Source organism: Glossina fuscipes, unplaced genomic scaffold, assembly GCF_014805625.2.
Source record: "Glossina fuscipes isolate IAEA_lab_2018 unplaced genomic scaffold, Yale_Gfus_2 116, whole genome shotgun sequence".
NCBI classification, from domain to species: Eukaryota; Metazoa; Arthropoda; class Insecta; order Diptera; family Glossinidae; genus Glossina; species Glossina fuscipes.
The window spans coordinates 416,862-430,914 of NW_023998459.1; the positions used below are offsets into that span (position 1 = coordinate 416,862).

Sequence of the window (14,053 nt, forward strand, 5' to 3'; positions counted from 1 at the left end):
AATGAAAACACGATAAGCCTTCTTCCGCATTGAGGATATTATTCATCACAGTGTTATCGCGTTTGGCGTGTGTTTGTTTCTACAAATTTTTTCTGCATATGCAAAACATATCTGCAGAATGGTCTGATTCCTCATGTTCCGTAGATGTATCCGTTGGAAAAGCGGTTTGTCAGATTTTGATTATCAACACCCATCTCAGCGAAGATAGCACGCAGAATTCGCAATAATTTATACATTAAAACCGTGTTATAATGTAATGACGGACCTAAAACAACGCACATGGGCAGCACATAGTTTCTTAACTCAACAAATTCTTCAGCTTGTATTCTTTACACTAGTTTCAAGTTTTTGCACAGACGCCTCTTCTTCAATTTAACGGTTGGAGATTAAAGCATTTCACGCGGTATATATGCTCAATGGCAATATATATTGGCCAATGGCTCGGCCAAGGCGCGAGCTATAGGGTCATGAACAGCGACATTTATCAAACACATTTACATATGAATTACAGATATTCTCTCGAAATCTTTACTACGAGTTTGTCTATTAAGCGTCTGTCATTAGTAATTGGAGACAGGGTTAAAGACGAAAACCCCTGGGCCGACGGCGAAAATGTCAAAGAGATGTACAAAGGAGCGATTCACGAAGTGCTCCGCCATCGAATCCTAATTAGATTCGATGGCAACTTTCAGCGGGAATATGACTACCGAGATTATCGTCTAGAATTTTGCCTCTCTCGGTATGACTACCGAAAGCAGCACTACGCCATTTCAAGAGCGGCTGAAAAATTGGGGGAACAGTTCTTGCTTCCCTCCCAAGTACAAACGCGTGAACGTTCACAATTGGATGTAAGATTAAATGGTGAGGAAAGTCTATTGTTAGACAATCGCCAGTATGAATGGTACAATTCCAAAGTGAAGTTTATACAGAAGAAAGCCGTAGCAAATATACTACGAGGAAAAATTCGCAACATGCCATATGTGATTTTTGGCCCTCCCGGCACCGGAAAAACGGCAAAGATAGTGGAAATGATTATACAAATTTTTAAATTGATACCCACTGCGCATATGCTTGTAGGCACACCTTCGAACAATTCTGCTGATGTAATAACGGCGCAATTGATCGGCGTACTCAGAATGTATGAGCTTATACGTCTAGTATCCCACAAGGAGCTCAAAAAAGGACTTATACCAGAGCATTTGATGCCGTATTGCGCGACAGGCAACAAATACTGGGATACTGGCCTAAATTACAATTGGGAAGATGAGATGAGTACGGCCAAGTCCGGACTCAAAATGAAAAGTCAAATGGAGTATTTAGGGCGCCATCGAGTAACGATTGGTACTTGTGCTACACTTGGCAATTTTTTGCATATGCGTTTTCCACCCAATCATTTTACGCATGTGCTAATTGATGAAGCCTTCACCGAAAAGTTCTTCTATGGTATACTCAATGCTTGTTACCGGTATACAATAAACAAATTGCAAAGCCGAGCATAAACGATGAAATTCTGAACATTCATCAACATGAATAATGCCATTAGCTGGCGATGGTCCAGTCCAGACGGGATCGTCCAAATAACTTTTAATTCGATTGAGTGTAACTTCGAAAATACTAAGTCCGCAGCAGAGGCGTTCGCCTGTCAATAAATCACCTTCACATGCAATCATAGCTTGCTGAGAATAAGAAATCATAATGTATTTAAATAGTTTTAAGCAAAAATTCATTTTCAAAGCTTTTACCTTAGCAGTACCCAATTTCTCAACAAAACAAAATATTGTAGGTGTGCAGCTAAGTTGATTCAAGATCGACAATTACCATATTCCAGATACAACGAATACACACACCACGTGTGGTATAAGCGCATAAAACATACAAGAACCTGAGATAGATCAGATTTTGGTATTACGATCGATTCAATCTCATTTTCTGACTGTCCGTCTTGTTTCCTTCTTTTCACCCCATAGCGCTTAATTTAAGAGATTTTTTCTTGAAATTTGGTAGACTGGCGGGATAGGACACGAAACGTAATTGACGCTTTACATTGCTAAGAAGATAGCTCGCGCCATTGTTGACACACGCTCGGCTCTACATCCTATAGAAACTACTAAACAATTAGCCTACTGCCTGCGTGAAACTCCTTTTCGTTTAGATAAATTACAGCGACCCAAACATTTGGCCACTAAAACGTTTTAAGCTTTACGTATATATTACGTAAAATATTGCGGGCATGATGTTGTCCATGATGACGAGATAATGCAATCAATTAATTCGAGCAATCGGAAACAACTACATAGACATGTTATTTTACCAGACGAGGAAGAAATAAAACACTATAGTCGCAGTCGTTCGGCAAAACTTGGAACCGCGGTTAAACTTAAGTAATGGAAATAAAATTTAAATGTTTTAACGCTTTTCTCACAAAAATATGGTGTAATTGCATTAAGTTTATTGTGCCAGATATATTTGGCAATAATCTAGCAGTGCGGAAATTGAAGCATGTGAGCTTCGGTATTCTTAGTAGCTTTACACTGCATAGAGTAACATTTTCGACCGGCCAATATACTACAAGTCTCTGTATTTTAAGAAACACCTCCACTGTTTTGTGGTATGATAACGGTACGCAAAACCCGCCGGCAGTGAATCTGAGCGATCATATTGTAGCTTTTGGCTGCGATCAAAGGATGGTTTTGAGGGTATACTTGACTTGGTCGCTTTTGCTCTTCTACCACAACACCGTATAAATATATGCCGTAACTGTCTAATCTCAATGTAACCAAAATCTCACCCAGGTCCTGAGTCATTTAGATTCGATTGATCCGTGGTCGAATCCATCCGTCGTTTCTCCACTGCCATATAAGTGGCATAAAGATGAAGGAATCTGGGAACTGGAGAACTAGCATTCCGCACTAAATGAGCAGCTCTATCATATTCACGTACATCAAAGTAACATTTAGCCAGAAAATAATTATCATATTCTTTCGGTGCTATGCCTTCCAGCATTTTAATACCAAAATTATCTTTTTCATCCTCGCCGTCAATATCCACGTCAGCGAGGCCGTGGCACATCTCAGCTAACCATTTCTGACATTCCACTATACCCTGTCTTAACTTTCTTTTAGCGTCGAGTACCTTAAAGAAGTCATCCTCCATTATTTAACAAGTTTTAAATTTCTAAGAAAAAGCTGGAGAAAGGAAAATAATTAATACATAATTATAGTTATTAAGCGCTGCTTACTCGAAAACCGAACTGTCATGTTGATCGCCCCATATTAAAATTTTCGATATACTTCTTATTCTACCAGCAAACCGATTCTCGGATACCGTTGTATTTTTTTCTATAATACTATATAAATATTTTAGATGTTCCAACGATAAACGGTTTTTTGATTTATTCCAAGCGCCACCAAACCAACTCCGACTACGAAACATTTTTCTTCTCGAGTTTTTGGACAATTTTTACGATTTTTTTTCTATTAATATCGTTTCAATTTTTCAGCCTTTCAACCACAAATGCAATTTTATAATTTTAATCCGAAAAAGTTCTTCAAATTACAGCTTTTTTTACTTGATTTTAATAATTGCGTTTTTCTTTTTTTTGAGTTGTTTGGAGATGGATTGGACCAGTTAAGTTAAAATTAGATCCATAACCCAGTAACGTAGTTGAAAGCCATTGCTGATAATATTGAGCATTGGTAGAGACTGATGTGACAGAGTGTTCAATGTGAGAAGCTTTGTTCTGCTGTCAACCCATAAATCACCGTACTTGGTACCGTACAGTCAAAAGTCCGGCTAGAAATGCCGGCAAAAGAAAAAAAGGCGATTCGTGACTGCAAAAGATATTATGAATGCAAAATTGAAACGAAAAATCAGCTGATTTGATAAAGGCAGTCAGTTGCTTCAAATGCCTAAAGTTACCAACACGAAAAATTTCATATAAATTGTTATACAAGCTAATTGGACTGTAGACTGTCTGAGGATGTCAAACCTCCTTCTCAAAAAGAAGGTGCTTGGCAGACTCAGTAATATTGCATTCTTCACAACTATCAGTGGAGGAGACTTTGCTCATTTTAAAATATATCTTGTCGTAGGTGTGATTACACATAAGACGTTGAAGAACCTTACATTCCCATGTTGTAAATTTTCCTTTAGGTAGAAGTGTGGATGTCAAAAAAGGGTAAATTTTGTAGAAAAGCCGGTCACTTTTTTCTCTAGCTGAAACATGATACTCGTCTTTCCATTCTTTTACGATAAGTTTTTTGATTACCAGGAGAGCTTCGCTAAGGGTATAGTTTATGGACAAAACCGTACCATCAAACCGAGCCGCACGTGCATGGAAGTCAGCTTTTTCATTGATACTAAAACCGCTGTGACCTGGGATCCAGATGATGTGGCATTTTTCAATGCTTGGGTCTTTTAAAGAGTTGTAAATATCGAACACGTACATATTGTATTGGTCTTTTTTCTTGATTAAAGTCAGAGCCGATTTGCTGTCAGAGAAAACTACAAATTTTTTCAGTTTATTTTCAGATGCAAGGAGGATTGCCTGTCTGATGGCCAGAAAGAAGTTCAATGAACGTAGATGATAGTTCTTGTAGAACTTTGAATTTTCCTAAAAATAAATTTGGGTATTCTATGATTGAGAAACTAGCAATGTCCGAATTGACAAATCCATCCGTTGCGTACATTTTGAAATTATTCTCGATGAAGTGGTTAAGTTTTTGCAGACGAGCAATTCGAAGACCGATTGACCGATTTTTTTTAGAATTGTTGATCGAATTAAGTGAGTTTAATTCCACTACGCACTTATCATGAATGATATTATTCCAAGAGTTTTGAGTTATCAGAGAGTATTGAGTTAACTTTATTGAAGATGTTACTGAATTTTTTGAAGCAGTTAGGGTAACTACTGATGACGTAATTGTGTTTGGAAGCGACTTTGTCAAAGAAGCCAGGTTTAAAGATATTTACCTTGAGAAGTTCTTTTGCAGTTACAAGAGAAATTCTCTTAGCTACGGGGAGTTCATATGAGATGGAACGTAAAATTGATGTTGGTGTCGAGGGGGACAAACCGTTACAACGTCTTAGGATTGAGTGTTGAGAGGTTTGTATTTTTTTAAATGTACACGCTGGAGCATTGCATGATGTGGAGTAAGAATGTTCAATTTTGGATCCAACAATTGATTTGTAAACGTTTAAAGCTTTTCTAGGTGGGAGTCCGGGGTGGATATTGGTTAAAAATTTGATGAAATTTGAGCCTGTGTTGCAATTTTCGAGGCTGTCCCTATAATGCTCATGAGTGGTTAAACTTGAGTTGATTATTCTACCCAAAAATTTAATAGAGGAAGATTGAATGATTTTTATGACATTGACTGTAATGTAAAAATATTTTTTGGGACCCTTAGCAAAGCGGATGACTTTTGATTTTTCCAGGTTGAAAGTTAGATTTAGGTCTGTACAATGTCTGTGAAAAAGATTGGCTTTAATGTCGAGGTTACGGACTGCTTCTACTAATGATTTCTTAACAGAGATGATGAGGAAATCGTCAGCATATTGAAATAAATGGGTTGTATTGTCCTGTAATCGATGTAAGCTATGTATAGATTGAAAAAAACTGGGCTGAGACAGTTACCTTACAGAAAGAAAGTTGAGAATCCATTACTTACTTCGTGTCGGGATTTTAAAATCAGAAACTGGTCTAGTTTCCCTAGATTAACGCTGTCGTAAGCTTTATTAATGCCTAAGCAAAGCATAACTACCTGACTTCCATTTGATTTTTCATTTGCAATTGTGAAAAAGACTTCATTAAGGCACATACCGGTGGAGATGTGTTTTTGGTAAGCAAAAGACCTTGACGGGAGCAAGTGTGAGTAGTCTGAAGTTAATGAAAATTTCAAGATCTTTTCGGGGTTTAGGAATGAGAACTATTTTAATTGTACAGTGGGAAACGAGTTGGTCATCCAGCGCTCATTTATAGCAGATAACAGGATTAGAAGGCTTGGCACGGGAAGGACCTTTATCATGTCATATTTGATTCCGTCATGGCCTGCTGCTGTGGATTTCTTTTTCAACTTAAGAACGTGCATGAGTTCATCAAGGGAGAATGGAGAGATGTTATCCATCTGAGAGTTAAGTAAGGAAGCTTGGAGACTATTTGTCGAGGGAACTTGAGCTTTCAACTATTCTAGGTAGGATTTGTTGTTATGATCATCCCAAATGGGGTGTTTGTATTTCCTTTTTGTGGTACGATGGCCATTTAAAAATTTCCAGAATGGTTTTGTATTGCTATTTGAGCAAAGCTCTTCGACAACTAGGGCACGTTGACATCTTTTGGCTTTTCTGACTGATTTCTTCCATTCGTTTTGGGATAAATTGAAATTATCAAAATTAGAGAGAGAATTTTTGTTTAGCAACTTGTAATTTACGGAATTGTGAAGTGAGCAGTTCGTTCCACCAAGGTTTTGGTGAGCAGGAATCGGAGATGTGGATGTTTGATTTGACGTTATTTACTTCTCGTTGAAATGAGCACTTGATGGACTCAACCTGTGGCTCAAGACATACGTGCCTAAGATTGCTTAGGAGTTTTTTCCTCGAGATAAAATCATTTATCTTGTAGGTAATAAAGGTGGCGCCAAAGAGAATAGGAAGGTGGTGACTTTTTCCCAGAAAAATTTCTTTTTTGACCTCCCGTTTGAACGTAAGATTGGTTCTGTTAGCGAAAGTTAGATCCAACACGCTACGACAACTGTTTGTCGTAGAGTGCACATAGGTTGGAGAATTATCATTAAAACAACAGAAATTACTGGCTTCAATGATTTCTTGCAAGGCTTTGCCTTGATTGTTTGACACGGGGTGTCAAGCAAGGGTGTCTTGCATTAAAATCTCCTGCAATTATAACATTGAAAGATTGAATATGGGTGTTGAAATAACAAGCAGCAATAACAATATTAGGTTTTAGGGAAAAGGTTTTGACAATAACAATGTCAGCAGCTGATTTAAAGGGAATTTGTTTGAAGGAGATGGCTTTCCTGGCAAGGATGGCAACACCTCCATAGCCGTCACACCTACATTTATAAGCGGAGTTGTAATTTGAGATTTTGAGACCGGAAATGTTGTCATCGGACAGAATTGTTGGAATTTATGAAATAATCAAGCGAATAGGCATTACGCCTGAAGCTTTGTTTGTTATATTGTAGGAAGGAAGTAATGAAAAATGCTAGAGCATGATAGGGCCGACCCAGATGTACCTTGTTTAAAAGACCAAATTTTGATTTAGGGAAAACTATTTCTGCTTGGATGGTTTTAAGCATTTCTTCATGAGAAGTGATGGAGAGAATCTTGAAAATCTTTTCCAGAATTATCTCCACTTCAGTGGATTTGTAGTAATTGATGTGAGTATGCTTTTCAGGAGGTAGGGGAGGTTTTTTTGACTCCTGCGACTTGCTACTGTAAGTCGCAGGCGTCTTGAGAGACATTCTAAGCAGGCGTTTGGGAATACCCGTTTTATTTTCTACAACCGCATTGAAATTTTTGTTAACTAAAATATTATTTGTTTCAATAATAGGGTCTCTGATGTTGCTGGAAGCAGTGCTATCCTTCATTGCTGGGAAGTTTACATCATAGTTATCGAGTAAATTGTAAGGGTTGTTAGAGAATTTTTCTCTGTATTTTCTAAAAGATAAGTTTTGGATGGTTAAAATTTTTTTTAGATTTCCCTCTTTCTTTCTTTTTGGACACTCTCGAAAGGTTACGTTGTGGTCCAAAGACCCACAACCTAGACATTTGACTGAAAGGCATGAGTTCGTAGAGCAGGCCGGTGTCTTGCCACGATTCAGGCATCTGCTTTCCTTACTTTTACAAAATTTGGCGATGTGGCCAAATAGGCCGCAATTATAATAAAGCTTAACGGAAGGAATGAAGTAATCTACTGGAATATTGCTATAGTTGAATTTTATACTCTGGGGAATTAGTTTTCCCTTAAAACCAATCTTTAGGCTGACATTTCTCTGTCTGCAGGATCCTTCTGAGAGTTCTTGTAACGGAAATGATTTCAATATCAGAGGTAGCTGAATGAGGAAAGTCTTCTTCCTTAATTAAAGGTGGAATGTTTTTTGCGATCCCGAATTTTTCTGTGAAAATTCTAGGGATGTAGGCCTGGCAAAATCAAGTTTGGCTTTGCCATTGCTGATGGTTTTATTAATAATCAAACCATCCAATTTAAGATCTTTGGTGTGATTGAAATAAAAACAGTCTGAGTTAATGTGAAAAGGCTTATCTGTGATATTGTTACATACTTCAATGAAGACGTAACACTCACCGGTCACGTCATCACTATAACGATTTTGACTTGTTGGGTCGGGGTTCTTTTCTTTTATGGGACTACAATTTTCATTGCTATTCTCAAAACTGCTTTTATTGGGAGGCTAGTTTTTAGAAGGAGCGATCGGAGACTTTGAGGATGTGGTATTGAAATCCTCAGTCAATTCTTTTACGGATGAATTATTCTTATCAGTGATGATCTTTTTGAGGTTATCATTCTGGTTTGCGATTTTTCTTTTAAATGAACCCTTACTATGCGTGGTACGAACAAAGTTTTCGAAATCATCATCGTTTGATAATATGCTTCAGAGCTCCCTTGAGGGGCGGGTGACTTTTAAGTTTCGTGCTAGATTAAAGGTAAAAGAAAAGGATCAATTGACTTACCAAAAATAGAAGTGATATGGAAATCAGCAGGTTTTGGTGAAACCAACAGAGACAGAGAGGACAAAACGCCTTGTAAGTTAAACAGGGTTAAGAATTTCACATAAATCGCGTCCATTTGATGTCCAATGTACTGATGAGATGACGAAGTAAGTCTTGTCGGGATGAGATTGATGACAGCACTCTGCGGAGAAGCACAATGACGTCGAGACTTTTGTTGAATTTGTTTAAATGCCGCAACTTCACTATATATGTTTTCCACTAGTTTTCAGAAGCAAAAGTTTATGAAAGAAAGAAGAGAAATCTTTCTTTCTTTGTTTCTGTCTTTTTTTTTTTAAATTTTTCAAAAATTTTCTGCACGGAGAAGAGAAACATCTTGTTTCGTGCATGGTTGCCAGGTATGATTGCGTTTATTCAAAAAAAAAAATTTTTTTCCTTCTTTGTTTATTCAAAAAAAATTTTTTTTACATCTCTTCTTAAATAATTTAATATTTTTTCTTGGGAAAACAGCTGATTATGGTATTTCGCAACCAAATGGTTATGTGTTTAGAAAATACACGGTTTAGTGTTTTAGAAAATACGCGAACTAAACTTATTTAATTTTACAAATTAGCCTAAAAGTAGACCGCCATAATTTTTTTTATCAAATTAAAAAAACCAGTAGCAGAATTCTCTGTTAAAAAGCAAAGCAGTAGTGGAATAATTTGATAAAAAGGTAAAGCAGGAATAAACTGCTAAATTGCAATGCCGCCGGCATTTATATTTGTTAAATTAAATCGAAAAAAAACAAGCAAGTCGTGGCAGGCGTTAAAAACTATTTTAGATGAAGTTTGTGCTTGCATTCTTGCACTAAGTTGTATAAAAACCAAAAACAGTTGTATTCAAAGACAAACGCTCCATTTTGAAAAGTCTGTAGCTATTCGTGTAGTATAAAGTATTTTTCATTGTTTTAAACTAATGAAATAAATTCTTTTTTTTTTTTTGGTATGTTGAACGGAGATGGACTAAACCAATAGATTTGTGGCTTATATGTCCAGATAATAAACTGTTGTAATTTTTAGTCACGATTATGTATAAAATGTAACAAAAAAAAAAAAAAGAGCGGCCATAATAACTGGAGTGAGCATGTTAAATGTAATTGTGTGTGTGTGTGTGTAAATGTGCTTGTTGAGTTCTTGAAAGTCAGACAGTGTTGCAAACTTTGGCTGAAAACGAAAAGGAATGTTATGGTAATTGAAAATGATTGAACGCAAAAAAAGAAAAAAAACAAAAAAAAGGAAAGAGGAGGAAAAAGAAAAATTCTAAAAGGATAAATTGGCTTTTCTAATAAAGCAAGTTAGTTCCCCGAGATGACGTACATTTTTTGCTGCAAAGAGATCGAGGAGAAAGCCATATAACTTGAAGAAGCTAAAGGAATCTCTAATGCCATCAAGCCTGTGACATCTGAAGATTAGATGCTCAGCAGACTCAACAACATTGCAAATTTCACAAACATCACATGGTATAGCGCGAATCATTTTTAAATAAACTTTGTCATAAGTGTGACCACTCATGAGTCTATAAAGAATTTTGATTTCCCAGGAATTAAAGGAAGATACAGAGAAGGGTTTGAATTGAAGTGTGGGATTTAATTTATAGAAAAGACGATTGGATTTAACGCGCGCGATTACTTTAAATTCGTCGTTTAGCTGTTGAAGGATGTGGTTGCGAATTGCCCGAATTGCTTCATTGGGAGTATATTTGATGGACAAAATTGTCCCATCAACACGAGCTCTCCCCGCATGAAAGTCGGCTTTTACATTTAAAAAAAAGCCGCAGTGGCCAGGTACCCAAACGAGGTGACAGTAATCCACTTGTGATTCGTGCAACGTCTTGTGAATGTCAAACACATATTGATTTTCTGCATCTCTTTTATTTATTAGAAGTAGAGCTGACCTGCTGTCGGAAAAAATAACAAAACGTCTGATACCATCGGAAATAGCAACCATGATAGCATGTCGAATGGCGAGCAACTCAATAAAAGTAGAGGAAAGTTCCTCTTCCACTTTGAGTCGAAGTATTGTTTCAGATAGATGTTTCACGACCGAGAAGCCAGATACATTATGTCCGACGGAACCGTCAGTGGCATATATATCGTATCCGTTGTTGTAATAAAAAAGGAGCTTTTCTTGGCATAACAACCTTATACAAGAGAAGTTGACATTTTGTTTTGAGGTAGAGATCGGTTTGAGAATTTTCATGAAGACTTTGCATTTGCTGGTAATGAAATTCAAGGGGGGAATTGAATCTAACTTATCAAAAATATGACGAAGTTTTTGATAGCAAAAAGTATAGCTGCAAGTGACAGTATCACTGAGAGATATAATTTCCTGAAAAAAGGAAGGATTTATCATCTTGACTTTAATTAACTCCTTGGCAGTGCAAAAAAGGGGTCTTTCGGAAACCTGCCATTCACCAGATATAACATTGAGAATATGTTGAGGAGTTGAGGGGGTCAGTCCAGTACAACGCTTCAACATTCGGTTTTCAAATGCTTGTATACGTTTCTCAATATATTTTGGGAAATAGCAACATGTGGAATGTCCAAATTCAATTTTGGACCTGACTAGGGATTTATAAAGCATTTTTGGGAGGCAAGCGTGCCTGATTGTTTGTCATGAGTTTGATGATGTTGCATCCAGACTGACAATCTTTGAACGCCTTTTCATAATGCCCACGAAGGGTTAAGCTGTCGTTTAAAATTCTCCCAAGAAATCGAAGAGATTTTACCTCATTAACTTGGGTATCTTTGATAAGAAGTCTGATTTCAGGTTTAGAACCTTTAGCAAAATAAATAGGGTTTGTCTTGCTGGGGTTAAAATATAAATTAAAATCAGAGCATGCATCGAAAAACAAATTCGCTTTCATCGAGAGGTTATTGACAGCTGCTGGAAAAGATGAGTCCGCAGATACGATTAGAAAATCGTCTGCATATTGAAAAATGTGAGATTTGTCATCTTGAAGATAATGCAAAGGAGCTGCGTATAAATTGAAGAGTATGGGGTTTAAACAACTGCCTTGTGGGATACCACCGCATATTTCAACTTTTTCGGTACCCATCACCAACACACGCTTGGATAAAAAATTTAGTATCCACAGCCGCATTTGAAGAAGAATCGAAAAGTTTAAGAGAATTCTACCAAGCTTAATCAAGTTGACACAGTCATAGGCTTTGCTGATGTCCAGGGAGAGCATGACAACCATTTTCCCTGGTTTTTTTAAGCTGGCTATGAGAAAACACAGTTCATTAACGCACATATTCGTAGATTTGCGTTTTTGATAGGCGTAAGACCGAGCTGGAATAATGTTCTTAGTTTTCATGAAAGCAGTTAGTCTCTCCTTAACCATGAGGTTGATGGTCTTTATGAATACAGATATTAGCGAAATTGGTCTGAAGCTATTTAAATCATTTAAGTCTTTACCTGGCTTGGGAATCGGAACTATTTTGATGCAACGCAAATCAGAGGGTATACAGTTGGTGGACCAGCGGTTCTTAATTGCATGCAAAAGCATGCTAAAGCTACCTCCAGACAGTGCTCTGAGCATGTCATACTTGACTCCATCACAACCTGTAGCAGTAGCTCTCTTTCTGAGTAGTAGTTGGCTGGATTGGCATATTTACTCATTTTTTTTCTTGCAGCTTTGTATTTGCGGAAAAGTGTTGACAGGGAAGGGTTCCACCAAGGTTTAGGTGAAAAGGACTCAATGTCAGGAAAGTTGGTTCTAGCAGACATGATCACAGACTGAAAGACACTTTGAATTGATGATAAATCAGAAGGAAGATCAACTTTAGACAGACGGTCCATAAGGAAGTTGCGTGAAATGAAATCTTCTATTTTCTTGACGGAATTGTTACAACTGTGGAATATAATTGGGGAGTGCTGACTTTTGCCAATGGAAACATTGGACGTGTTCCAGTTGAAAGATAAAATAGTTGAGTTCGAGAAAGTTAGATCCAAGACACTGCTCGCCGTGCGACCGCTCCCGTTACAGTGAAAGGTAGTATTGCCGTTATTTAAGACACTGAAACTTCTGGAATTAATGGCATTTACTAGGATTTTGCCTTTGTTGGTAGAGACTTGATCGCCATACAGACGGTGTCTTGCATTGAAATCTTCAGCTAGAATCACATTTTGTTCATCGTCAAGAAAGTCGCATAATCTCTGAATCTCATCACGAAAGGTTTGCACATCGAGATTGGGTGGAAAGCAGCATGAGGCTATGAAAAGATTCGGTTTCAGGTTGACGGTTTTGATGATGATGATGTCAACGGCAGAGTTATAGGGAATACGTCTGAAATTGACACCTTTCTTAACTAATATACTAACACCACCATAGCCATCATTTCGGCATTTGGTGGCTGAGGCATAATTCGAAACTTTAACTTCGAAACAATTTTCATCTTTCAGAAAAACTTCACTTAAGATACAATCTTGTTTGAGTTTAAGTAAAAATCTAGAAAAGATAGGTTACATCGGACACTTTGAATATTATATTGTAAAAAGGATATCATGTTGAAACTTGAGAAGGAACCCCAGCGGATTTCCTCGCAGTACTGGATGTTCGAACGGGGCAAGAAATATCACAGACAGACATTTTTTCTTCAAATTCTTTAATAAGATTGTGAGGGATGATCGGACGGATACTTTCTTGAATCGCGAGAATTAATCCTTCAAGTTCTGAAGACCGCAAATAGTTGTTTGAAATTTTCGGTCCAAGAAGGCTTGTTCCAGACGACTTGGGGGGTGTATTGGGAGAAGGCCTGGTGGGTGAATTGATAAGAGATTTGGAAGGAACCAATTTCCTTTTGACGACAGCATTGTATTTATTTTTGGTTAAGATTTTGTTGGCATTTTGATTAACATCCTTGGTCGAAATTGCAGTGGAGGGAAATTGCCGTCATAAGTGATGTCATCGAGACATTCGAAATAATTTGCGGAAAAATTTTCTTTGACCTCTTTATACGAAAGATTTTTTATCGCCATTATCCTGTTGATATTTGATTCAATTTCCCTATTAGGACAACACTTATTGAGAGCGTTGTGCTTACCTGAGCCACAGGACAAGCACTTCATGGCCTCACAATTTACACACTTCGGAGACTTTCCACAGTTAAGGCACCTGCTCTCTTTAGCTTTGCAGAATTTAGATACGTGACCGTATCTGCCACACTTAAAGCACTGCTTTAAAGTGGGTACAAAGTATTCCACCGGCAGATTAAAATAGTTAAATTTTATTGACTTAGGGAGGGCTCCCCCTTTGAAGCCAATTTTGATACTGGTTGTGGGAATCCACTCGTCTTTCTTCTTTGGAA

The 14,053-nt window shown here is 37.4% G+C and overlaps 1 protein-coding gene across 1 annotated transcript; it reads right to left on the reverse strand.

Annotated features, from left to right (window-relative positions):
* Positions 1 to 1,765: 1,765 nt before the first annotated feature.
* LOC119640208 (cell division cycle protein 23 homolog) lies at positions 1,766 to 3,497 on the reverse strand. Its single transcript, XM_038038049.1, has 3 exons — positions 3,239 to 3,497; positions 2,789 to 3,185; positions 1,766 to 1,882 (listed from the first exon to the last, which is right to left on the reverse strand). Exons 2-3 carry the CDS (start codon positions 3,151 to 3,153, stop codon positions 1,792 to 1,794), a joined length of 456 nt encoding a protein of 151 aa, XP_037893977.1. The 5' UTR covers positions 3,154 to 3,185; positions 3,239 to 3,497; the 3' UTR covers positions 1,766 to 1,791.
* Positions 3,498 to 14,053: the final 10,556 nt, after the last annotated feature.